Raw genomic sequence first — 26,152 nt, 5'->3', positions numbered from 1 at the left:
TCTAAACCCCCAAACCAACCATCACAATAAATGCTAAACTGCCAGGACCCCTTCAGCTAGGAACAATAAGTCACTCAGATCCTCTGCTGCTCTTAAAACACTAAATACATTTTATAAGCATTGTATTGAGGTTTTATCCACATTCCTCTAGTCATGGTTGCAGCCATCTTAAAATCTTCTTTTCACTGCATCCTAATGCCGATATGTTTGCACATCTGCAGCAACTCTCCCTAAGATATCTGCAGTGGAATGTAGGTTCCAAAATGGCAGCACCCATAATTATAGGGAGATACATGAATTATGTATCAAATGTCCCTTTAAAGATAAAAAAACTGGACCCTACTATCAATAATCCAGTCAAATCTCTGGGCATTAAAAAAACTAATAGTCAAGGAGCTCAGAACTCTTACCCACTGCTATAAATCCTAAGGCACTCAGACCATCCACCACTATGAAGCATAACCTTAGCCTCCCCATCCACACCTACATTTTCGCCATTGAATCTAACACCTCTGCAGCACTTTGGGTATTGCTCCAACCACTTACCATCCCCATGAAATACAAATAACCCTGATTGCCACTGACTATCCATAGCAGGATTCCATACCCCCCTCTCAAATGAGATCTTGCCCATCATATTTTCTTTCTGAGCTGTGACAGCTGCTGCGGACCTGAGCAGGTTGGTACTTACCTAGTTTAATGAGGTAATCAGACAAAAGACCGCTGAGAACTGCTGTCGGGATTGCAACCAACCACGGGACAACATTAAATACCCATCCCTGAAATTACAAAGGCAAAGTAAAAAACTAAAGGATAGAGAGTGCAGAAGGCATGTAACAAAAAACGTCAAAAACTCTCAAACTGTTTTACTTTGGGACACCCCCTGGCATTCTTTTGTAATTCATATAACACCCGATTTACTTATGTGAAATCTCCAACGCAATAATATCAAAATACTATGAGCTAAAAAGGATGCACATCCTATAATGCACCCTGTGTGTAAAAAATATATAGTAAAATGTTCAAAGCAAGATAAATAGAATACAAGAAACTAGAATGAATATTTACATACTATAAATGAGTAACTACTGTTAGCAGTTTACTCCTTAACTGAATATACCTTAGGTGTAGGTTTTTCCTTTGTTTGTCCAAACTTAAAGGGACATGAAACTCACATTTTTTCTTTCACGATTTAGAAAGGGAATGCAATTTTAAACAAACAACTTTCTAATTTACTTCTAATATCTCATTTGCTTCATTCTCTTGATATCCTTTACTGAAAATCATATCTAGATAGGCTCAGTAGCTGCTGATTGGTGGCTACACATAAATGCCTCATGTGATTGGCTCACCCATGTGTATTGCTATTTCTTCAACAAATGACATCTAAAGAATGAAGCAAATTGGATAATAGAAGTAAATTGAAATGTTGTTTAAATTGTATTCTGTATCATAATCATGAAATTTTTGGGGGTTTAGTGTCCCTTTAATGCGTAAACATGTTTTTTAAAAGGAAAATGTTCAGAGTTAGTAGGCAGTAACCTTTGTTCCCTTGTGTCAAACAGAGTGATGTTTTGATGCTTAAAACAATAAATAAATAATAATAAATAATGTGTGTCACTAACCATTGTGATAAATTAATACAAATACATTAGTTCATGGGGCAGACTGACACACAGATATGCAGTCTAAGAGACAGTATGACACATTAGCATATTACTGAACACCTGTTCATTTAGTTTTATGGAATATGGAGGCACTTTGCAAGAACAGCAATACCCAAGAGGTCTATTCCAATCCAAGTTTGTAAGGCAAGACTTTCATATTCCATTTGTTTTTGTTTTTATAATTCTTTAGATGTGAAGCTATTTGCATTAATTAAAGGGAGGTGAAATCCAGTTGTTGTCTTTCATGGTTCAGATAAAAAAATAAATACAATTTTAAACAACTTTGCACTTCTGTTAACAAGTTTGCTCCATTGGGAGCTAGCAGAACACATAGGCTGAGCCATTGACTAAAGGCATGTATGTGCAGCCTCCAATCAGCAGTTAGCCCACTTGCGCATTGCTGCTTCTGAGCTTTACAAGGTATGATTTTCAACATAGGATAACCAGAGAACAAAGCAAATTTGAGAACATTAATTTGGATAACTGTTTAAAATGGAATGCTCTAAAGAATAATTTGGACTTTACTGTCCCTTTAAGTTGGCCAAAGTTATAAAAACACCTGCATGGTAACAAAATACTTATGGATAATGTAAAAATAAAACATGGCAGCTGATTCAGTATGACTGTCTAAATGCACCAACAACTTTATCAATTCATGATCAGCTAGATTACAAGTTATGCGCGCTATAGGGAAAGTTGCGTTAATTAACCCCCTATAGCGCAGCAATTACAAATTTAAAAAAAAAAAACACGGCTTGTGCGCGCGATATGGTTCTTTTAAGCTCCATACCGCACAAAATACAAGCGCTGTTTTGACGTGCTCATGCACGCTTTCCCCGTAGACATCAATGGGGAGAGCGGGTCAGAAAAAAACACATGCGACCGCGGAATAAAAACCTAACACCCTAACACCCTAACATAAACCCCACGTCTAAACACCCCTAATTTGCTGCCCCCGACATCGCCGCCACCTACATAATGTTATTAACCCCTAATCTGCAGCACCCGATATCTCCGCCACTATAAAGTTATTAACCTATATTCCCCTGCACCCCAACATCGCCCACACTATAATAAATCTATTAACCCCTATCCCGCCACATCCCAACATTGCCGCCATTAAATAAAGTTATTAACCCCTAAACTGCCAGCCCCCCCACATTGCAACAACCTAAATTAATCTATATTAACCCCTAACCCTAACCCCCCTAACTTTAACATAATTAAAATAGAGCTAAATTAAATTTACAACTTTTAACTAAATAATTCCGATTTAAAACTAAATACTTACCAGTGAAATAAAACCTAAGCTAGCTACAATATAAGCAATAGTTATATTGTACCTAGCTTAGGTTTTATTTTTATTTCTCAGGTAAGTTTGTATTTATTTTAACTAGGTAGACTAGTTAGTAAATAGTTATTAACTATTTACTAACTACCTAGTTAAAATAAATACAAAAAAAAAAAAAACTTACCTGTGAAATAAAACCTAAGCTGCCTTACACTAAAACCTACCATTACAAAAAATGAAAAAACCTACCATTACAATAAATCAACAAAATAATACAAAACAATAAAAATTATTCCTATTCTAAAACCCCAAAATAAAAAACCTAAGCTAGAACAAACTATCAATAGCTCTTAAAAGGGCCTTTTGTAGGGCATTGCCCTAAGTTAAACAGGGCATTAGTATTGGCATTGCCCTTAAAAGGGTATTTAGCTCTTTTGCTGCCAAAACCCTAAACTTAAAAAGAAAAAAGAAAAAACACCCAAGAAAACCTTAAAAAAAACTTAACACTAACTCCCGACGATCCACTTAGTTTTTGAAGTACCGCTTGAACGCTCTTCATCCAATAGAATGACAGCTGCTTAAATCCTATTGGCTGATTTGAACAGCCAATAGGATTTTAGCAGCTCTAATTCCTATTGGCTGATTCAAATTTTTCAGCCAATAGGAATGCAAGGGACCCCATCTTGAATCGCGTACCTTGCATTGAAGATTCAGTGTACGGCGGCGACCGTATGAAGAGGTTGTTCCGTGCCGGATGTCTTCAGGATGGACCCGCTCCGCGCCACCGGGATCAAGATAGAAGTCGCCGTCTGGATGAAAATCGTTTAAGCGGGACTTCAAAAAACTGTAAGTGAATCGTCGGGTTTTTTTTTTTTTTAATGGTTTTTTTTTTTTTTTTTAAGATTAGGGTTTGGGCAGCTAAATGCCCTTTTGTAAGGGCAATGCCCATACAAATGCCCTTTTCAGGGCAATGGGTAGATTAAGTTTTTTTAGAATTAGGTTTTTTATTTTGGGGGGGTTGGTTGGGTGGTGGGTTTTACTGTTGGGGGGTCTTTGTATTTTTTTTTTCAGGGAAAAGAGCTGATATCTTTGGGGCAATGCCCCACAATATGCCCTTTTAAGGGCTATTGGTAGTTTATTGTAGGCTAGGTTTATGTTTTATTTTGGGTGGGCTTTTATTATTTTGATAGGGTTATTAGATTAGGTGCAATTCTTTTTTATTTTTGATAATTTCGTTTGTTATTTTTGTAATTTAGACTTATTTTTTGTAATTAGATAGTTTGTAATTTTTATAGTAGTGTTAGGAATTTTTTAATGTGTAGTTTAGTTTTATTTAATTAGTAGTTAGTTTAATTGTTAGTTTTATTTAGTTATTTTAATTTATCAGGTAAGTTAATTTAATTTAAGATAAGAAAATTGTAATTTTAATATAAAGTTAGCGGGGCGTTAGGTTTAGGGTTTACTAGTTTAATTTAGTTTATTGTGAAGTGGGGGCTTTCGGTTTAGGGGGCAATAGTTTACTTTAGTATATTTCGTTGTGGGGGGCTTGTGGTTTAGGGGTTAATAGGTTTATTATAGTGGCGGCGGTGTAGGGCTTAATAACTTAAAGTGAATGTAAATTTTGATGCCAAAGTGCCGTTTTTTAAAAATTCGATTAAAAACAGGGGCACTTTAATTAATCAAAATTTACATTTCATTCCTGTTGTGAAAAAAAAATAACTTACCTTTTAATCTTCACAGCAGCTCCAGCTTCCTCCGGTCGTCGCAAGCCATTTCTGATGTCAGAAATGATGGATTGGTCATCCTCCAATCACAGCTTCCCCCCCGGGGGAATCAATGTCTGATTCAATGCCGTGATTGGAGGAAGCCAAATTCCTCATTTTAGACCCAGGAAGAGGCTTTGCAACGGGTGGAGGAAGCTGGAGCTGCTGTTAAGATTAAAAGGTAAGTTTTTTTTCACAACAGGAGTGAAATGAAAATTTTGATGAATTAAAGTGCCCCTGTTTTTAATCGAATTTTAAAAAACCGGGCACTTTAGCATCAAAATTTACATTCACTTTAAGTATAGTGTGGGCGGACAGCAGATTAGGGGTTATTAATATTTAAATATTGTTTGCGATGCAGGAGGGCAGCGGTTTAAGGGTTAATAACTTTATTATAGTGGTGACGATGCCGGGGAGCGGCGGAATAGGGGTTAATAAAAAATTGAAGTGGCAGTGATGTCGGGAGCAGCAGATTAGGTGTTAAACTTTAATATAGTATTTGCGATGCAGGAGGGCCTCGGTTTAAGGGTTAATAGGTAGTTTATGGGTGTTAGTGTACTTTGTAGCAGTTTAGTTATGAGTTTTATGTAACAGCTTTGTAGCGTAAAATTCATAAATACTGGTCTCAGATGGCGGTACGGATCTTGTCGGTATAGGCTGTAACGCAGGTTTTTTTATCCTCACTGCAAAACTCGTAATGGCAGCGCTATGAGAATCCCATGAAAAAAATAAATTTTTTTACAAGTGCGGTACTGACGTTGCGTTACAGGTTAAGAGACTTGCGGTACAGCTTTACCGACTTGACTTGTAATGGCTGCGGTGCTGTTTTAACGCTGAAATGCCATATTTTCAGCGTTAAAAGACGGATGCACAGACTTGTAATCTAGCTATTAGTATTAAATATTGTGATTGATTTTAGTTGTGTTTTGAGTTTCATAATCTAAGTGTGATTTGAACAATGTTTAAATTTTTATTAAAGCAGGAAACTGGATTTCAATAGGCTGATTAATTAGAAACCAAAATTAATGAGAAAATCTGCTTAAAAGGCTGGAAATACTGCTGCCAAATTTACTTAGTGCAAAATATTTATGAAATGAACTTGAAAAATACATGGCATCTGATTTTCTAATTAACTGGAAAGGCCTTGAATCTGAAAGCTGCACAAATAGCTATAAAGAGCACTCCATACAGTTTATCTACTGGATTGTAAAAAAGCACCAAATTAGCTTGACTGCTAGGTTTAACCGAAGTGCCTAAATGCATTTCCCAAATGCTGCCAACAGATGGCACTGCATGACAATACAAAAGGATCCTGTCAAAGCACTGACAGTCCCTTTGTTAGTGTTCATATCTTTTTTTCCATATTACTGGCTTTTTTGGTCCATGTCATAGACAAGGAGTGCAACATATGACAATCACTTGTCCCATTTAGCCCTTACCCTTTAGCTGCCCTCTCAAAATTTATAACATAAGTAACTTGGAAATGTGCTTAAGATTGCATGCTCTATCTAATCCATTTAAGTTTAATTTTGACTTTACTGTCCCTTTAATAATTTTCTCAAGTAATATATTTATCACGGCAAGTGACGTCATATGACCAAGTAGGAATTCTGCAACAGCTGTGCTTAAGGTTAAAGGGACACTGAACCGAAAATTTTTCTTTCGTGATTCAGATGGAGCATGCAATTTTAAGCAACTTTCTAATTTACTCCTATTATCAATGTTTCTTTGTTCTCTTGCTATCTTTATATAAAAAAATAAGGCATCTAAGCTTTTTTCTTTGTTCAGCACTCTGGACAGCAGTTTTTGATTGGTGGATGAATTTATCCACCAATCAGCAAGGACAACCCAGGTTGTTCACAAAAAATGGGCCGCATCTAAACTTACATTCTTGCATTTCAAATAAAGATACCAAGACAATAAGGAACATTTGATAATAGGAGTAAATTACAAAGTTGCTTAAAATGTCATGCTCTATCTGAATCACAAAAGAAAAAAATTGGGTTCAGTGTCCCTTTAAGTAGGGGTTCAAAAGTGCTGAAGGAAAGTCAACAGAAGTGCTATTGCTAAAATGTATTTGGGTAAGTCTATTGCTCCATAAAAAATGCTACCTTAAAGTCTGCCCATCCCTACCATTCTCTGCTTTGGGGAGAGGATCTATGCACCTACAAAGTCACAGGATCTTTCTCTAACATGTACACTTCCCCTGCTCTCTCCCTCCAGCTCTATCCCTTACTTTTATACTCTTCCCACACACATGCCATGAGCACAGTCACACAAACACCAAAGCATATACATAGGTACACAATAATAGTCTCTTATATACCCTCACGTACATATAGGTATGCTCTTTTACACATACCCACAGATTCAAGCATTGTAAACACACACACACAAGGTGAAAAAAAGTAATTAATAGTGTGGAGAAGGGTTGTCATGTTGCTGCTTTAACAGAGCCCTTATGAAAAATACATGTGTCAGGGTTGTTATAATTTATCATTTTCAAGCAGTGGCTTAGTGTGGAGCCCAATCATCAAGAGCGCTATAACAGGGTGAATTTAGGGATGAATGGAGCAGTAGGACCTAGAGTGTGTCTGGTAGGGAAAATATAATGTAATACACAGACATATCAGCAATATAAGGAGGCTCACACTGTGTAAGGCTCAGTTTAGCACCCAGTGCAGCCTTTAAAGAAACATCAAAGAAGTCTTCCTTTTTATGTACAAACTGTGCATTGTCCCAGGCTCTCTAGAGAGGCTAAAAAAGAAAAAAAGTCTCTAAACTTAAATGCTTCTTAAACCAGCTACTGATTTGCAGCATTTAAAACTAAAAGTTAAGTTACCGAACTTGCTTTTCATGTTGGACATGAATAATATTTACACTACAGGTATTGTATGTCCATTTAAAAGGGACATTGTTCAGGACAGGTATTATACATAGATCTGAATCCATCGGAGGAGTCTGAACTTTGACCGATTCCACTGAGTTTTGCATAAGGAAGTACATTATCCATATTAGCATGCCTATGGAATAACTGTATATTGCTCCCTGTACATCATATGTAAAGACTTTTCTTTAATGTGTACCATAGAAAATGTTCAATAAAAATGTATTTCAATCTAAAAGGGACATTGTTGCTCAATGTGACAGCTCAAAATGTGTGCTACAATGTCCCGCCCAGTGTGTATAGAAAGGCAGCAAGCTGTGTGTGGCTGTGACAGGTTGCATCACCTTGTGCTCTGTACACACAAACACATACAGTAAATAAAACGCACACAAAGCAGCTTGTGACACACTCTTTGATCTTTCCCATGTGATATTCAGAGCAGTCACTAATGATGCAAGTCACATGACCCTGAGAGCAAAGCGGGCAGCTGTAATGAGACGGATATAGATGGGAGTAGTGTGAGAAAAAAAATGTGAAGCCAAAGTGCAAAACTGGGGTTGCATAAGTGTAGGAGGGGCTGAATGAAGAAGTGTGTGCATTTGTATGTCACATTTATTAAAAATCTATACTAAAAGCGGATCTCATCATTTAAAACAGTTTGTAACTTAAGTGGACTCTGGATTATCACAGCAGCACTAGAGCAGTAATGGTACAAAATCCTTTATCCACACTGATGGGACCTGAAATGGTTTTGATTTCGTAATCGTCTGGATTTTGGAATATTTGTATATTTGCATCTGAGAAAGTGTAACCAATAATAATAATAATAATAATAATAATATCTCATTTAGGCAATATTTACATGTCATAATACAGCTTAGAAAACTATCTTCAGGTTGCATGTATATCATTTTTCTATACATAGTACCATCAAATAGATAGTACAGTACTGTAATCAGTTGTTTTAGATTAAAGAATCATGAAACCCGATATTTTTCTTTTTTCTTATTTTTCATGATGTGATTTCAAACAACTTTGCAATTTACTTCTTTTATCCAATTTGCTTCATTCTATAAGTATTCCTTTTTAAAGGAGTAGCTATGCACTCCTGGGAGCTATCTGAAGACATCTGGTGAACCAATGAAAAGAGGCATTTTTGTGCAGCCACCAATCAGCAGCTAGCTCACAGTAATGTATTGCTGCTCATGAGCCTACCTAGATATGCTTTTCAACTAAGGATATAAAGAGAATGAAGCAATTTAAATAGAAGCAAATTGAAAAGTTGTTTAAAATCACATGTTCTGCCTGAATCATGAAAGAATTTTTTTGGGGGTTTCATGTTCCTTTAATAAAAAGACTACTAGCAGTTGCAGTTTAGAATACAAAAAAAAAAAAAAAAAAAGACACAGAGAAGATTGTGACTTTACTGGTGGAGAAAAAAAATTGGCATTTTTACTCATTTTATTTTACAATAATTTTAATGAAAAAAAGTCAGAATTTCAAAATAATTCTGGAATTTGGAATTCTGTATTTGGGGCTATGCACCTGTACTGCCTCTGTGTACTGAGAGTGCTGGTGTGTTTCTGTTTGTACCTATATAGTGGTTCAGGGGGCCCTATCTCAGATTTTGCCCTGGGGTTTCTACTACTGCCTTTGTCACTGGGTACAGATCAGTGTGACCATGATCTCTGTGTTCACATCCTTTTGTTCCTCAATCCGTATCTCTATGCTTATGTTCATGTGTCCATATGTCTTGTCTGTTTTCATATCCCAGTGTCACTGTCCCTGTTATCCTCCCCTAGGTTCACTTACAAATAACTCTCCAGTGAGGCAAACCTCTATAATCCCTATGTTATGTTAATAGTTGATTCACTGTGCTTTGGAGAGTTTCTGCACAATTAAAGAGAATTTGCACCATGCCATGAAACAAGAATCGATGATCTTTGTTTCACTGGAGAGTTCACTGAAATCCATGTAAATCTGTGTCTGTGCCACTGGTTTCCCTAAGTCAGTGTCCATGACTGCCATGGTTTGTACAAAAGATATGTAGCGCTTGCTATCAACACCCACCTTGGAATCTGGGAAACTTTCTTTGAAAAATGTTGGCATCCAAGAGAAAAGAGTGAACGAAGTGCTGGCAACACTTAGCTGTGCGATGATCACAGCCCTGAAATGAATAAAACAAATAGGTTATAATCTAGCACCATGCTGGCCTTATACTGATTACTTTCTACTTCTATGAGGATCCTAAAGCTAAAAATAGCCTCCCTAATAAAATAGGAAAATGTTTCAATACCTATTATCCCTTATAGAACCCTGGAGATGGACTATATTCACAGACTGAACTGGGTGCTTATCCCAGTGTTCTGCACAACACTCTTACAACAAACAGGGTGCTTATATCCTGATATAGACAGCATCACTCATAGTAGCCTGAGTGCACAAGGAATGAACCACAAATATACAAACACTGCAAAATAAAATTAGTTGGATAAAAAGTAAAAGAAACATACAATTATTTTGTTACACACACACAAATATATAGCATCATCCTCATATTACAAAGAAAGCTTGTGTTACCATGGTGTTAGAGCCTTGTAACCCTTGTGTTGCCAGGACTAAGTGCATTAAAAGTCATTGGGTTCTCTCAGCTAGCAATTAACTCATCTCATCAAGTCCCTGTTAGCGATTAGCTACTTCCAGCAGAAACCAATATGATTCTCTGGATGGAAAAGTTTTACAAAGGCTGTGAAGTTTAACATGGTGACACACGTCACTGCTCACAAACTCTCTGTCTGAAGGGAATACACATTAAAATGTGATGTTATAAGTGATATTTAACCTGTATTGCTTCAAGGTTTGTAGTTATTATTGAGCAAAAGTTTCTTATTTTGAGGCAGCCTTACAAATGTTAAAAAATGTGCAAGAAATGAAAGATATGAGAACGTATCAAACACCCAAGGAAAGCCATCAGCCACCTCACTGACAGTGCAAGACTCAATTTGTATAGCGTACAGCGCAGAATAATGCTGTACATTATTTAGCAACAAGCATTATATAGTACTGCATTGATTTCCCTTACACATCCAAAGATGCAAAGAACATCAATAAGTAAGATATAAAGATTTTAATGCAAAGCTTCAATCTCCTGAATCCTGTAAACTTCCTCACACTTCTAAAAGAGCTCTCTGTAGGGTCTTACAGACTCAGAGCTGTCATAACCATACAACCACCATATAGAGAACCTAAGGCTTTGGGTATATATGTACATGGTGTGTGCCCCTCCATGTTACCGTTACATACTAAATAAAAAGGTCTCTCAGTGTAATACTCTCCCCAAGAACTTCTCTGGTGTGTGCCAGAGCCATCCAGCAGATAAATGTCTATATAGCTGTGAAATTCTGCAGGGGCAGATTCTATCCTTGTGTTGCCTTATGAAGAGATCATGTCCCTCTTAGCCCACCAAATTCATTAAGAAATAATTTAATTTCCCAGAGAGATAAAGCTGTTCAATTCACGTTATCCTATAAAGTTTACTGACTAAACTTAGGATTTCTAATTCATGTTTTTGCGTAGTCTCTAAGGGATAATAGGTATTGAAACATTGTACCCAATGTACGGTTCCTTTGATACATTAGTAAATCTCAGTGTTTCACTTTTTTGTCTTCAGCTGAATATAGGGTCAGATGTTTGATCTGATGAACCCTCCTTTTGTCACTTGAAGGACAATGGGAGCTGTGCGGATAGGTCCAATAGGTTACATTCTATCTCAGTGTTAGTAATGTACTGTTAAGTCACTGTCTCTATAGCCTCACACTTACCACACAGGTGCTTTTTTGAAGAGTCTCTTCCAGTTGACATTGGATTGTCCAGAAAGTGAGAATCCTTTAGCCAGATCGTCAAATGTCAGCAGCCTCTCTAAGGCAAAAAAAAACAAATGATGGAGAGATACTGATTAAATGTAACCTGATATTCAGTTTGGAACATTGCAGAAGTGTAATTTATGTGTTCTGATAGCAGACACATGAGAAGCTAACATACCATGACTTCATGTGTACAGGGTCAGTGACTTACCACTCTCCTTCAGCAGGTAGGTGCTAAGGCAGTAGCCCCACAGCAAAGTAAGGAAGCCAGCAAAGTAAAACACACTCTCCCAGCCATAAACTTCAAGCAGCAGAGACCCTACACCTCCCATTAATAGTGTCCTGTAAAAATGAGAGCAAAGTGAGATTAATACATTTGACAATATACCTAGGCTGCCCCCATTCTCTTCCATGACTTATCCTACCCAAACCAAGAATGATCATGCTTTTGCAAGGAATGACCTTGCCCTCTCTCCAAAGACGGATTCTGCTCTCCCCCAGGACATATCCTGCACTCCTCTAAAAAAAAAATAAAGACTGGTCCTCCCTGACTCTGAACTCAAACAGGACTGACCTTTCTCACCCATTTCAAGAATTTACCTTACTCCACCCCCAAAATATGCCTTATTAAAAACTTGCTCTGAACTGTCACAGGCTCACCTTACTGTCAGTAAAGGTCAACTCTTATGTTCAACTATTGAGTAGGTAGTTACCACTACCTAACACTTGCCCTTGATCTCTTGCCCAGAGTGGGCCCTAGAAGTGAAGACTACCCATCCAAAACAGATATCTCTTCCCAGACCAATGCTGAGACCCCCACTGCTAACGTGTCATGATTAGTTCAATAGATTACTATTTCCAGTTCTACATACCCAAACTGAGAACCGCAGCCAACAGCACTGCAGGTAAAAGCACGTTCGCTTTCACGAACCCGCCGTGACAACAGACTGGTCAGGGCTGGAAAGTGTACACCTTGTGTAAAAGAAAATAGATTAGTGCTAATATAGAATGTGCAAAACTTGACCAAAACACAGCTCTCATCCTTCTAATAGCAAGGAGGATATATAATACCAGTCATGCTTATACAGATCCACTAACCATGCACACAACACGAAGTGAATGCAAAGCACTGAATACATACAATACACTGGTTCTGGAAACATTACTGTACAAGGAAAACTGACCATGTACTTCATTTTATTTATGTCTGACTTATTGATAAATATCCCCTTGAAACACATTTGTAAAACTATATCTTACAAGATTACCAGCACTTTCTTAAAATCTTATGCTGTTTTTTTGCCTTGTGTAGTAATTTCACAACCGATCAAAGATCCTGTACACATTGAATTAGTCTGTATGTTCTCTGGGTGTGATTATCATATCTTATGAATTTCATGTATGGCTGCCTCTTCCTACATGTCGCTAAATAATGACTATGCCTGTTTTTAACCCTAGCCTGATATCTGGTAACTGCTTTACTTGTGTTTGCAACCGAACTACTGCTTATAACCATGCCTAAAAACAATACTGAGTTTTATAATGCTACAAATTTATCCTCTTGCTCCTTGAATCCTGCCTGCATACCTAACTCATTTTTGTTGTATACTGCTACAACTTCTTTCTAAATACCATTTTGCTTGCTGAAGTGCAAATTACAACAGTACTTCTTGTTCCAGCTACCTTGCTTGCCATTTTCTGGTGTTAGTTTTTCAAATTATAAGGCTGCAAGATTGAAGAACAACTTGTTCCATTTACTCTGTTTGCCATCAACAGGACACCATTTCTATAACTAGATTCCTCCAGCCTTGCAATACTTCGTTTCAGTTTCTCTCTCTTTAACTGAACAGATTGCTGCTTCACCTCATATTTTGGCCTTATAGTATTTAGTCAAAAGTCTTGTATGACTGACTTATCAGATTTGTCAACCCCTTGAATATACTGCCTCTATAGTGAGTGATATTGTGTTAAATCACTCCTTTTGGCACACTAACTCTAAATCTGACTCACATGGTCCCTGGTCAGTGCCTGTATGTCTCAGATCTCACCCTGCAGAAGTCCCATCAAGAATCGGAGCAAGCTGACCAGCAGCAGAGGTAGTGATGTAAAATGAGCAGCAAGGGGAGTAGCCACTGTGGTGAAACCCCAGGTTACAGCTGAGAGGAGTATGACTTTCTCCCCACCAACCCTATAAAGAAAAAGTACAAAATGTTGTGCATTATAGAAGGCCAACATCTCAAATTGTAATAATCCTATGGTACTGCATAATGTTTTTTATTAATGTGAAGATCATCAGACAAAGGTCAAAAACTAGTCATCTGATTTCTACCCACTTGAAATAAAAATCAGACTTTAAAAGGTTTTCTGAAACTGGAACTAAAAAATGTACTACTAGAATCTGCTAAAAAAAAAAAAAAAAAAAAAAAAAACACAACAGCAGAACTCTCATAATCCTAAATAGCTAACATTATTAACCAATCAAGGCTCTGAAATTATTTATGTACAGAGGAGGAAATCCCCTAAGAAGATACGAGGATGGTGATGCTCAAGTACAAAAAAAAAAAAAAAAAAAAAGAAGCTTCTAGTGATGGCCAGAAGAGGATGAACCAAACAGAAAAAGTTAATGTCAAGGGATATGAGACCCAATCATTTTCTTTTCCGATTCAAATAGAGTGCAAAAAAGTAAAAGACATTTCAACTTATTTCTATTATCAAATGTACATTTTTCTCTTGGTATCCTTTGCTGAAAAGCAGGAAGGCAAGCTCAGAAGCGTACACGTTTCTGGAGCACTATTTGGCAACAGTTTTGCAAGAAGGTTTTTTAGCAAAGACACACATTTGCAAGAACACTAGGTGGCTGCAGTGATGTCTGACATATAGTGCTTCAAAACGTGTGCACTATACATAACTAGGTATGTTTTCAACAAAGAATACCATGAAAACTAAGCAAATTTGGTAATAGAAGTAAATTGGAAACTTAGTTCAAATCATATGCTCTATCTGAAAAGATGAAACAAATATTTAGCATTTTATGTCCCCTTAAGTTTTTATTTTATTTTTTCCTTTAATGAATTTGCTACATTTTGTTTAAAGGGATATTACACACTAGATTTTTCTTTGCATAAATGTTTTGTAGATGATCCATTTAAAAAGCCTATACAGCTTTTTTTTTTTTTAAAGTATAGTTTTGCTCATTTTTAAATAACATTGTGCTGATTATCAGAATCCTAACCAAGCCCTAAAGTTTTAGAAGAAAACTAACGTATAACTACTCCAGCTTGTTACTGTTTGCGTAAAGAGTCTTTTCATATGCACAGGAAGGGGATTGTCTGTTTTTTTTTGCTATAGAACCAATTTCAATGGGTGTTCCAGCTAACCTTTCAAAAGAGCTAAAATAGGAACTTCTAAGTAAAGTTTTAAACGATTTTAGATTGGATCTTTAGATCAGTATCTGTGCATATTATTCTTTATAGTTGTGTCTATTGCATGCAGTTAAATGAAAATTGGTGTATACTGTACCTTTAATTTTGTGGTATTTTAGGTGTGGGTCATTTATTTGCATTTAAGTATCTCTTCTTTATAAAAAATGTCAAAAAAGATATATATATATCTTAGATCATAGGAACCCCTGTGGATAAACAGACATGATGTCTGAGATGGGGCCTTTGAGGCTTAAAGGGACATGAACCCTATTTTTTATTTCATGATATAGAAAGATCATGCAATTTTAAACAACTTTCTAATTTACTTCTATTATCTAATTTGTTTTATTCTCTTGATATTCTTTGCTGAAAAGCATATCTAGATAGGCTCAATAGTTGCTGATTGGTTGCTGCACTTAGAAGTCTCATGTGATTGGCTCACCCATGTGCATTGCTTTTTCTTCAACTAAGGATATCTAAAAAATTAAGCAAAATAAATAATAGAAGTAAATTTGATTGTTGTTTAAATTTGTATTATCTATCTGAATCATGAAAGAAAATGTTTGGGTTTAGTGTCCCTTTAAGTGTATGCGGAGAAGAAACTATTTTTACAGAGGGAAATGACCGTTTACACTGAGGTGTAAATTGCCCATGAACCTCAGATACACATAGGCGTCTGGGCTCATGTTACAGCTAACATATGGGAAGTTGAAGGCCTAAGAATCAAGATTTCAAAATATATTAACCTATGTACTTTTGATAAATTATCTACATAGTTCTTAGATAAATTAATATAAACCTCAGTATTGTATAAAAATGTGTATAATTGTGGATCTGAGATGAAAAGCCTGACAGTAACATATTAGATAAATATTTGCTGAATTTAATAAGTAGCTATACAGTCAATTTAAAATGTCCAACTTGTTTCAAAATGGATAAAGTATTCTTATATTTTTCAGGCATCTAATAAGTACATATATAATTGGTGCTGTAAATAATATCATATGTTTCTAGACACTCAGCAAGAGATATACAGATATGCAAAGTTTATATTAATATGGGATAGTAATCCAATATAGATATAATTATGTGAAACTATATCCGATTTCTTATCTCAAGGTATGTGTGTGATATTAAGATGATAACTGAGAAAGTAATTGAGTCCATGATGAAGGTATAATCCTTTTAAATCTTTTCATAGAAAATATGGATTTTTAAACGCATTTTTAAGATATTATAAGTGGAGTATATTCATGTTTAATCTTGAAATACTCAGGGTAAATAGTATAAAATAACACCATCTATATTAAACATGTAAGTTATTAATGCTGGAAACAAAAGTGTATTTAATAAACACTTTAAGATTAGACAGACTGTTGGCAGTATTGAAAATGAAACTTTTGTCTTTGTCTGCTGCCCCTGATGGCCTAAATCTAGTATTACAACCAAAAGGCATCTGGCTGTTAAAAATGGCATCTCCCAGTAGCCAATCAGAAAAGAGTGCATATCCCAATCCATTGAATGATTAAGAAATGGGGAGGAGTTTTGTCTATGACAAAAACTCCCTGCACACAGAAAAAAAAAAACTTGGTTGAAATTTTTTTCTTGGTAACTGTTGCAATCTTGCTTGCTGCCATTTTTGCTTAGAGAGAGACCAGTGTGCGAACACAGTTTTCTGTAAGCCAAATATGTTGGGACACTCTTTGTGAATAAGAGACTATCAAGATTAATTATCTTACAAATGTGCATACTTTTTCTAAAACATATGACGATAGACATATTTGTATATTAACTGAATTCTCAAACTGGTGATCTTGTAAAGTATAAACAACTGTATATTTAATATTTTAAATCAAAAGATATTCTAAAGCTTTAGTTAGATTGTAGTAAGTATATTGTTATTATATATTAATGCTTAGAAAGAATTTTGTATTTTAATATCATAAACTAATTACAGATATAGATATAGATATATAAAAGTTCAAAGTAGAAAAGCACTCCAGAGATCAAGTCACAGGTGCCCAGGGTGCAACAGATAGGCAAATAGAGTAAGAGAATGAGTGCACTCGCCAGGACTTTTCAGAAAATTATTCCAAATGTGTGAACGTTTTCGGGAGTTTAGCCCCTTCCTCAGACATACAAGATAACAATGTCATTGTTATCTTGTATGTCTGAGGAAGGGGTTAAACCCCCGAAAACGTTCACACATTTGGAATAAATTTCTGAAAAGTTCAGGCGAGTGCACTCATTCTTATATTTTATTTTTTTTAGAATCTGCTTTAGTGTGACTAAATAAGAGGTTAGTTCAGTTGAGATAAATTGGCATATCAATTGGATGTTAAAGTATTTTGTTATATTGTCTAAGCATTGTTATCGGTCCATACTCTGGTATTTTATTGTGGTATTTTAATGCGAATTGTGAGTAAAGTTAATTTCTTTTATGATCTTTGTAAAGAATATTATAACAGCATAAGCGTGTATAATTTGATTCATAATCTGGTCTCTACATAAATATATTGCAATGTGTATATAAATTTTAACTAATCTAAAGAATTTAGGAATAATTATTAATTTCAATTGTTTCGTATATATACATTTTAATTGGGGGTTTGTTTTAAAGAATAATAACAAAAAAAATTGTATTATAACCCTGCTATATACTGACAAAACCATCCCCTCTAACTTACTTGTCACTGAGGTGTCCTCCCACAACTTGAGTGACACAATATCCCCAGAAGAAACTGCTTAGGACAATGCCAGACTGCTGCTTGTTCCATCCAAAATGTTCGCTCATAGTAACCGCACAGATTGGCATGCTGGCACGGGCACAGTACAGAAGACATGTTCCCAGCAACAGGGTTACAGTCCACACCCGGGAGTCTAGTCTGGAAAATACAAATCATGAGCATGTGTTACGTAAAGAGTACAAATAATGTCAATATTTCCATCAGTAGGATTGAAACAAGTGTTAGTTATGTCACTCTATGAAAGTGGTTTTAAACTCAGATCCCCAAGACACCCAAACAGGCCTGGATTTACAGATATCTCTGCGTGAGTACAAGTAGGTCAGCTTGAAATGGTTTAGATATGGATAATTCAACTGAGCTGAAGCAGATAGATGACAAAAATGTGGCCTGTGTTCAAGGGACATAAAAAAATCCAAAAAGTAAATTCTCTAATGCATTAGGGCCCTTTATTCTTGCAAAACCCAGCTCCAGAGTACCAAGGCATTAATGGGACAAAGCACATCTGAACACATCTGCTAACACAATGCAGCAACCAATCAGCAACTAGCTCCCAGCTAGTTATGATTTCCAACGAAGGGTATTAAAACAACAAAGTAAATAAAATTCTAATTGCCCTAACTCATGTATTAAATGCCATAAATCAAATCCAGATATACTGCATTACTTTTGGCTATACCCAAAAATTAAACAATTTTGGATGAAAGTTAAATATGGTTATTATGTATTCTTAGAGGTGGAATTGAATAGGAAACAAGTATTTTTAGTATGGGATTCAAGTCTTAATAAATGTAAAAGATTTTTGAGCTTAAAGGGACACTAAACCCAATTTTTTCTTTTATGATTTAGGTAAAACATGCAATTTTAAGCAAGTTACTAATTTACTACTATTATCAATTATTTTCGTTCTCTTGATATATTTATTTGAAAAAGCAGGAATGAAAGCTTAGGTGCCGGAAATTTTTTGCTTCAGCACGCTGGCTAGCACTTGCTGATTGGTGGCTACATTTAGTTGCTTAAAATTGCATGCTCTATCCAAATCATAAAAGAAAAAATTTGGGTTTAGTATCCCTTTAACTGTGTTGCATGCTAGAAAATGTGACAGATCGCTAACTATTATAAAGCTAGAACAATCATAATTAAAAACTTTGATATGTGAACAATATGATACACTGTGTGGTAGCCCTAACAGGATTAGAAAATTTATGCAAAATGGGAAGTATTTATAAAGTTTTTAGAAAATCCTTTTCAAAAAGAGATTATTGCTCATTTTACTAAAACAAACTTTATTGCTCAAAAATTTAATTCTGAAGAATGGTTTAATTATTAGACTTTATTTTGCCTTCCTTTACTGGTTTATCTTTTGTTAATTTGATTGAACTTCATCTGTTCGTTAATAAACAAAGAGAGAGATTTCTCTTCCTTAAAAGGGACATTAAACACTAAATACATGCTAGATAGAATGATGCATTCAAAGAAAAGATTAGTCCATGACTAACATGTAGATGTATTTTTTAAAGTTTCATTAGTTGTTTAAAAAGTGACAAAATAAGTGTAAAGTTTTAGTGTCTATAAAACACTGGAAGCTGCCATGTTGTAACTTGTGTTACCTTCTCTGCTGTGGCCAATTAGTGTCAGTTATAAACAGGTCACTAGAGTGTGCAGCCAATAGTTGTGCTGGATTTAACAGTGTTCTGCACTTCCATTTCTAACAGGAACTGAAAAGCTCACAATTTCAGAATGGAATTACAGGCAAAGAGGACAAAATAAATAATGAAAGTATATTGCAGAGTTGTTTTATTATATACAATTTATCATTTTATATTACCATCTCAAAGTGTTTAATGTCCCTTTAAGTATGTAAAGTTTGTCACTTACAATGGGATATCTATATGTCATCAAATAATCAAATTTGACCCCAGTACTAATGACTGCATGTATCATGTTATTTTTTTTTAAATGAGCACCCCACTAGCCTTGTAATTCTTTACCAAGTATAACCGGACTGGAAATTCTGCATGTATTTTGTTTGTCGCTTTCACTTTTTGTGATGTTAATTAAGTGCCCACTAGTTGGATACTTACTTCAAAGACTATCACATTAATTTTTCCTAAAACTTTACCATAAAATTGGATACATTTTCTTTGTCATATTGCTGTGAAATTCTTTCATATATAATGTTAGTTTTTGTTTCCTTTTTTTAACTTTAATTATCTTAAAATTAAAAAAAAAAACACAACAACAACAAAAAAAACAGAAGTAAAAGAAAAGCAAAGGGCACCACTGTTATTCACAGTGCTATCAAATTTATTAAAACAGACATCATATCACTTACATACATACATATAACATGTCATACATCAATATTCACTTACTAAATAAAATATGAAACACCCTCATCAAAAGACCTTGTCAGTTTCTCATATGTTGCGGGTCCAGGGAGAACTTGTATTAAAACCACAGCCGTCCATAAAGATACCCTCAATGCTAGACAGTCATACAAACATACAGGAGAACAAAGGTCGACAAATCTGTTTACAATATAGGAGCCAGTAAGAATATTTAGAAGCCAGGTACACTTTTAGGAGCCAGACAGTGGTATTTGTAAATAGATCTATGGAGAATAACCCCAAAAGTTAGGAGCCAGAGGTAAAATTCTAGGAGCCAGTGTCTCTCCTTAACCCCCTTACTTGCATAAGTAATTATCCTCACATGCACACTTATTGTTATACACTTGTTATAGGATAGCACAAGGTTTGGACTAGGACACTGATAAGGGGGGTGGAGCAGGCTACACTTGGGAACATTAAAGTAAGTAATTTTGCAGATTTTTGGAAATTTTATTAAAATAAATAGTTCAGCTTTTTTTTTTTTTACACGCTGTTTTACCTCAGTTAACCCTTTTATTATATGCACATAACTCAAAATGTTTTATGGTACTTTAAGTAAAGAACTCATATTACATATAAGCATTTATATAAGACTGATATTTTACCTTACTGACTTATTTTTTCATTGTTATAAAGGAGGTCACATTATTGTATTCCCATTTAGGGAGCTTTTTAATGTTTTATACAGTATATCTGATATTATTTATAGCTTTTTATTTATATCTATAGTTAGTGCTCAGCTTTTAATATATTTATTTTTGGTTGATAACAGAAGTAAATTAAAAAACAAAAGACAACAGGAAGCGTCTCAAATTGTATCAAACATGGACTCAGCAGCAGATTAAATGCAAGAAATCACCCATCTTAAGACGCACCAAAAGTGCTGATCAGGCAGGCCGGGTATTCCCGAGCAATCCTCCTGTTGTCTTTTGTTTTGTACAATTGGGAAGTTGCTAACCCTTTTTCCGGAGAGCTTCCTTAACACGAGGAGGATCCCTCTGATGCTTCCAGAGATATATTATCATCTATTGTTGGACTGTCACTTTTAATCCTTATTGTTTATATTTGGGTTTTTATTATTGTATTTGTTTTGTTTTTTTATTATTTCTTATTTATGTTGTGTATATATTTTATCGTTTGATATCTTTATAGTAACGCCCCCTTATTATAGGTTTATACAACAATTTTTTATTAAATTAAAGACCATAAATGATTCCTCATATTTTGTGGGATTGGAATGGGTCGGAGTTCTGTTTTTATAAAAGAAACCTGGGACCACCAACGCATTACCCAGGAATGCATGACCCCTTTATTTCACCCTCTAACCACTTGGACTCAGCATTAACCCTCCAAATGACCAAATAAAGGGGATAATATTGGTAGGTATGGTACTTCTGAATCTTTGGCAGGGCTGATCCCTACACATGGATACCCTTCACAAACACTAGATCACCAAGGTCTTCTCCCAGGAGCCTCCAAGAATATTATAAGTAACCTTTGGACAGGTGTAAACCAGTATACAGAAGTAAGGAGGTTTTATATATAGTGTTAGGCCAGGTTTATTAGAAAGAACATTAGTATTTTTTTTACATATGCATATAAATGTATCACAGCACTGAAAAATAACAAGCTACTAATAGGAATTATTATGCAGTTTTGGGACACACCCCTTGAAAAGCATTTGGATACTGTTTAGCATATTTCTTCTGATGTGGCTAATTAGGGCAAATATAAAATGAGCTCATGCACTGATCAACACACACATACTATAACAGACCATCTTGCAAGTTAGCAGACGTTGACGGTCTGAAGAGCTGACACACCCACACATATGCTAAATACACACCTGCTGATAAGCACACATACAATTACATACACACACAGGTGTGCGCACATTGACGCACAGACATGCTGACATCTGACAGACACGCACATATGCTAACACACACACTGTATAGGCATGCACACATTGACACAGACATGCTGACTACACTATATATTTTTACTTAACAGAATAAAAATATGTTTTCCTGCAATAAGGAAGCAATTTATCAGGTAACTACAATCATAAAAAAAACAAAAAACAGTTCCCTTTCTTTGCTACGCACAATAAGAAACAAACTGTGATGTAAAGTATAGCATTTGAATGCATTTAGTAACAGTAATACCTGCATTTGTAAAAGAGATTCAACATTAAACCACCCATGAAAAAGTTACACTATGTATATTAAATGAGGAATACTTAAAGGGACATGAAACCCACATTTTTTCTTTTATGATTTAGAAAGAGAATGCATTTTTAAACATCTTTCTAAATTACTTCTATTATCTAATTTGTTTTATTCTCTTGATATTCTTAGCTGAAAAGCATATCTAAATATGCTCAGAAGCTGCTGATTGGTTGCTGCACATGGAAGCCTCATGTGATTGGCTCACCCATGTGCATTGCTTTTTCTTCAAATAAGGATATCTAAAAAATGAAGCAAAATAAATAATAGAAGTAAATTGTAATGTTGTGGGGGGCGTGTCTCTGGGAAGCATCCTGAATGGATGCAATATTGGAAGCTGCGTGCAGGCTGCTGTTAAACTTCGCTATTTTTCAGCAGTATTTCTTCACCATTATCCCTAAAACCTCAAGTCTGTTCCTCAGGAGACTGAGCACAACCGAGTGTTACCAAGTTTATTGTGTGACTGCATCATCTTACCGATCCGGAGGGTTGAGGCCTACAGGGGCCCTTTATAGGAGAGGTCTCAACACCCTCCCCCCCCCCCGGTAAACAGGGTAAAGCAGTGCTACGCCACTGCCATTCTGTATGAGTCATTAAGTGGGAAACTACGGAGAAAAAATATAAATAGGATGGAGACTGAATATGCCATTCTCGAGCGGGACCTAATCCGCTTGCTAAATGAACATTTTGCACGCCTTATTAGGAGTATCGATGCTGCCTGGAACAATCCCAATGTCTGCTGCTCTGACGCTATTGCTACAGATAACGCATCAGCAAACTACAAGGAGGCTCGGTTTGAGGCTCTGGTTACGGAGGTCCAGGAAACAGCTATCACTTGTGTGGAGAATGCTGCCCCTCAAGGACCTACTGAGAGCGATATACAGGAACAAGCGGGCGCGCCTATGGCACTGACAGGAGCCGCGACGGCAGTGGCGAATCCGGAGCAGGAGTCAGGTGCAAAGCAACAGCGGAATACAAAGGCGTCTGCAAAAATTAAACAAAGAACCCCACAATTGCCCTGGCTACATAAGCTAGTGGGAGCTGAGAAATGTCCTCCTCACACGTTGGCTGACTGAATGCTCTTGAAGGGTCAGATCCCCCCTTCACACAACGGTTTCAAGATGGCGACCGGAGATTGCTGTCGCTGGGAGCCTCTGGACCTACTGCAAAGACTTACATTGCAGCTGTCAGCCAGATCCTTCAGCAGAGCCGGAGTGGGTTAAACATATAGCTTCTACCCCACAGGTGTTGGGGTGGTGGCTCTGATGTGGCTGCACTTTAACTGGAGTCCCGGGCGCATCGGAAGGTGTCTGGTAGGTTTGCAGAATTGGCATGGGTTACTAATGACATTTGTCTGGGGACTGACCCGCATGCCACACGGAGGTCTCAACTGAACTGGGGAATTTATCTACCTGTTAATATTCAGCGTCTCTGGTATAGGCATAACTGGAGTCGGTAGATCTACATGTGTTAGTTCATGTTCCGGTTTAGCTACCCCTTATCATTATGTACATTACTAATGCCCCCGATGAGGTCTGATGTCAATTTTATTACTGAGGGCTTGTGTTTGGAGCGAACTTTCCAATAATGACTGTCCCACTACTTGATCCTGTAAAGACTATTCCCCAAGTTATGCTATGCAGTGAATTTTACCTCACTTAATATATATTGCTCACCCTGTCTGTCACTGTACTTCATCATAATGTGTAATGATATCTCTGCACTTATTTTATCCACTGTTTATAATTGTGTGCAATTTTCTTTATCCCTCACACCCCTTCATAGCAAGAGACACCATAGTTCTCACTTAGGTGGAGATGCAGGATCCTCCATATATTACACTATATGAAATAACATCTGATTAATATGGGTAATTATTAGTCAGTGTACTCTGCTGAATTCTTATTCTCGCCATTGTCCTTAAAATAGTTGATACACACTTAGGTGATGGGAAGCCACTCACTCTATTATATTGATATTGGTAATTATCTATTTGCTGACCCTAGATTGCTGCATATACTCTTATTTTTATGATATCTCCTCCACATCTCTTGGTACCTAGAGATAATGTTTGTTGTTAGCCCTCCCCCAAATATATATCTTAAAATACTTGTCTACTGACATAGCATTCTTTTTATGCAAGATACTTTCACCATGCCCTATTTTGTGGAACCCTATGATGTTTGTATGCGCTAAGATGTTTTCCTTTAATTCCTCCCCCAAATGCATTCTCTCAACTACTAGTAATGAGGGTTTCCTTCTCAATTTAATTTTCAACTAACTTGTTCAAATACTGTCCTGTGGGTCCAGAAGTGGCCCTTTTATCTTTTTCCCCTACATGCCCCCAGATATCTTCCTCTCTATAGTTTCAGCAGTCCAAGAGAGGCTGCTAGAGTTTAACTGGGGTAATACAGGTATACCTCACTTTACAGCGCTTCACTTTACAGCGATTCACTAATACAGCGCTCTGTGGAGCTGAAGTTCAGCCTCCAAGGATTTTGAAACAGTTCTGTAATCATTGTGAGATTGCAAGAAAAGTGACTGGCACCATTTTGTTATGCTTAGTTCACTCTGTTTACAGCATTACAGTGCAATCTGTGTCTCAGTGTTATAGTCTGGCACATTTTACTACAGTAATTGTCACTATTTTACAGGTACAGTATTTATTGAATCCTAATTGAATACTGTGCTGTGCTAGTGTTAAACTAAATGTAGCACTACTGCAACCCTAATCTATGTTAGTTCAAACATTTTTTAAAGTCTTTAAACACACTGGCAAGTGAATAAAAAGCTAAAACTGCCTTGTTTCACTTTAAGGCGGTTTTCACTTTACAGCGGGGCTCCGGTCCCTAACCCGCTGTATGAGCGGGGTATACCTGTATGCGTTACACTTTATGCAATTATGAGGGGAACTTCTCTATACAATTAAAAAAAAAATGGGGCTCAGTTATCTAGCATTTGTTATATTTGTATGTAGTCTAATCTTTGCGACTAGCCGCTTGACTGTTATGATTATGATGTACGCACTTATGTATACAGTACATAGCGGTCATGGTATTGTGTATTCTTTATTTTCCTTGACTATGGTTATTCTGTTCCTGAAGCAAATGATGCTTTCAATTGTATTTTCTTTATGCCTCAATAAAAAATATTTAAAAAAAAAAAAAAAATTGTAATGTTGTTTAAATGTGTATGTTCTATCTGAATCATGAAAGAAATATTTTGGGTTTAGTGGCCCTTTAAGTATACTGCAGTTTAATTAACCCTGCAACATGTTACACTGTGATTGCTTATACCGTTGCTGGAGCTCATTTACATCTGGCCTCTAATTAACTGCTGTAAAGGAGCCATGACAAAACATAGCCAATAGATTGAAAGCTCTTCAGACCAGGGTATTCCTCATTCTGTACAATTTGTTTGTTTAGTCTGTTTTATGCATTCGGAATCAGACTTTAAAGAGATATGAAACTACATTTTTCTTTCATGATTCAGACAGTATACAAGTTTTAAAAAGTTTCTAGTGTAGAGTTACAGTACCCAAACTTGCTTAATTCTTATGGTATTCTTTGTTGAAGACATTCCTAGGAAGGTGCCTGGAGCACGACATGGCAGGAAATAGCGCTACCATCTAGTGCTCTTGCAAATATATAACATTCTGACAAAACTGCTGCCATATAGTGCTGCAGGCATTTACACACTCCCTGCTGTTCAAAAAAGGATACCTAGCGAATGAAGAAAATGTTATACTAGAAGCAAATTTAAAGTTCTTAAAAATTGTATGCGCTGTCAGAATACAAGAAAAATGTGGGGTGCCAGTTTAAGAGTTGTACATGCAGCGCTGAGGTGTAGGTGAAAAATCTAAACCACGCCTTGCGATCGTCTGAAACACCCACGGCC

At 36.2% G+C, this 26,152-nt stretch overlaps 1 protein-coding gene across 2 annotated transcripts in view; it reads right to left on the bottom strand.

Moving 5' to 3' along the window:
- The window catches only part of SLC17A9 (solute carrier family 17 member 9), a 108,217-nt gene that overhangs the window by 65,960 nt on the left and 16,105 nt on the right, over positions 1-26,152 (bottom strand). For both annotated transcript variants that reach the window (XR_008401466.1, XM_053708492.1), the window contains exons 2-8: positions 17,581-17,778; positions 13,520-13,659; positions 12,344-12,443; positions 11,683-11,813; positions 11,430-11,526; positions 9,679-9,775; positions 692-779 (exon numbers count right to left, since the gene is read on the bottom strand). Coding sequence is in view for 1 of the 2 variants with exons in the window: in XM_053708492.1 (XP_053564467.1) it covers positions 692-779; positions 9,679-9,775; positions 11,430-11,526; positions 11,683-11,813; positions 12,344-12,443; positions 13,520-13,659; positions 17,581-17,778 (851 nt within the window). In the remaining variant the exon portion in view is untranslated. The remainder of the gene's footprint in view (positions 1-691; positions 780-9,678; positions 9,776-11,429; positions 11,527-11,682; positions 11,814-12,343; positions 12,444-13,519; positions 13,660-17,580; positions 17,779-26,152) is intronic.

This window comes from Bombina bombina, chromosome 1 (assembly GCF_027579735.1).
Source record: "Bombina bombina isolate aBomBom1 chromosome 1, aBomBom1.pri, whole genome shotgun sequence".
Classification (NCBI taxonomy): Eukaryota; Metazoa; Chordata; class Amphibia; order Anura; family Bombinatoridae; genus Bombina; species Bombina bombina.
Note: the sequence above shows the minus strand (reverse complement) of the source record. Positions and strands in the feature narration are given on the sequence as shown.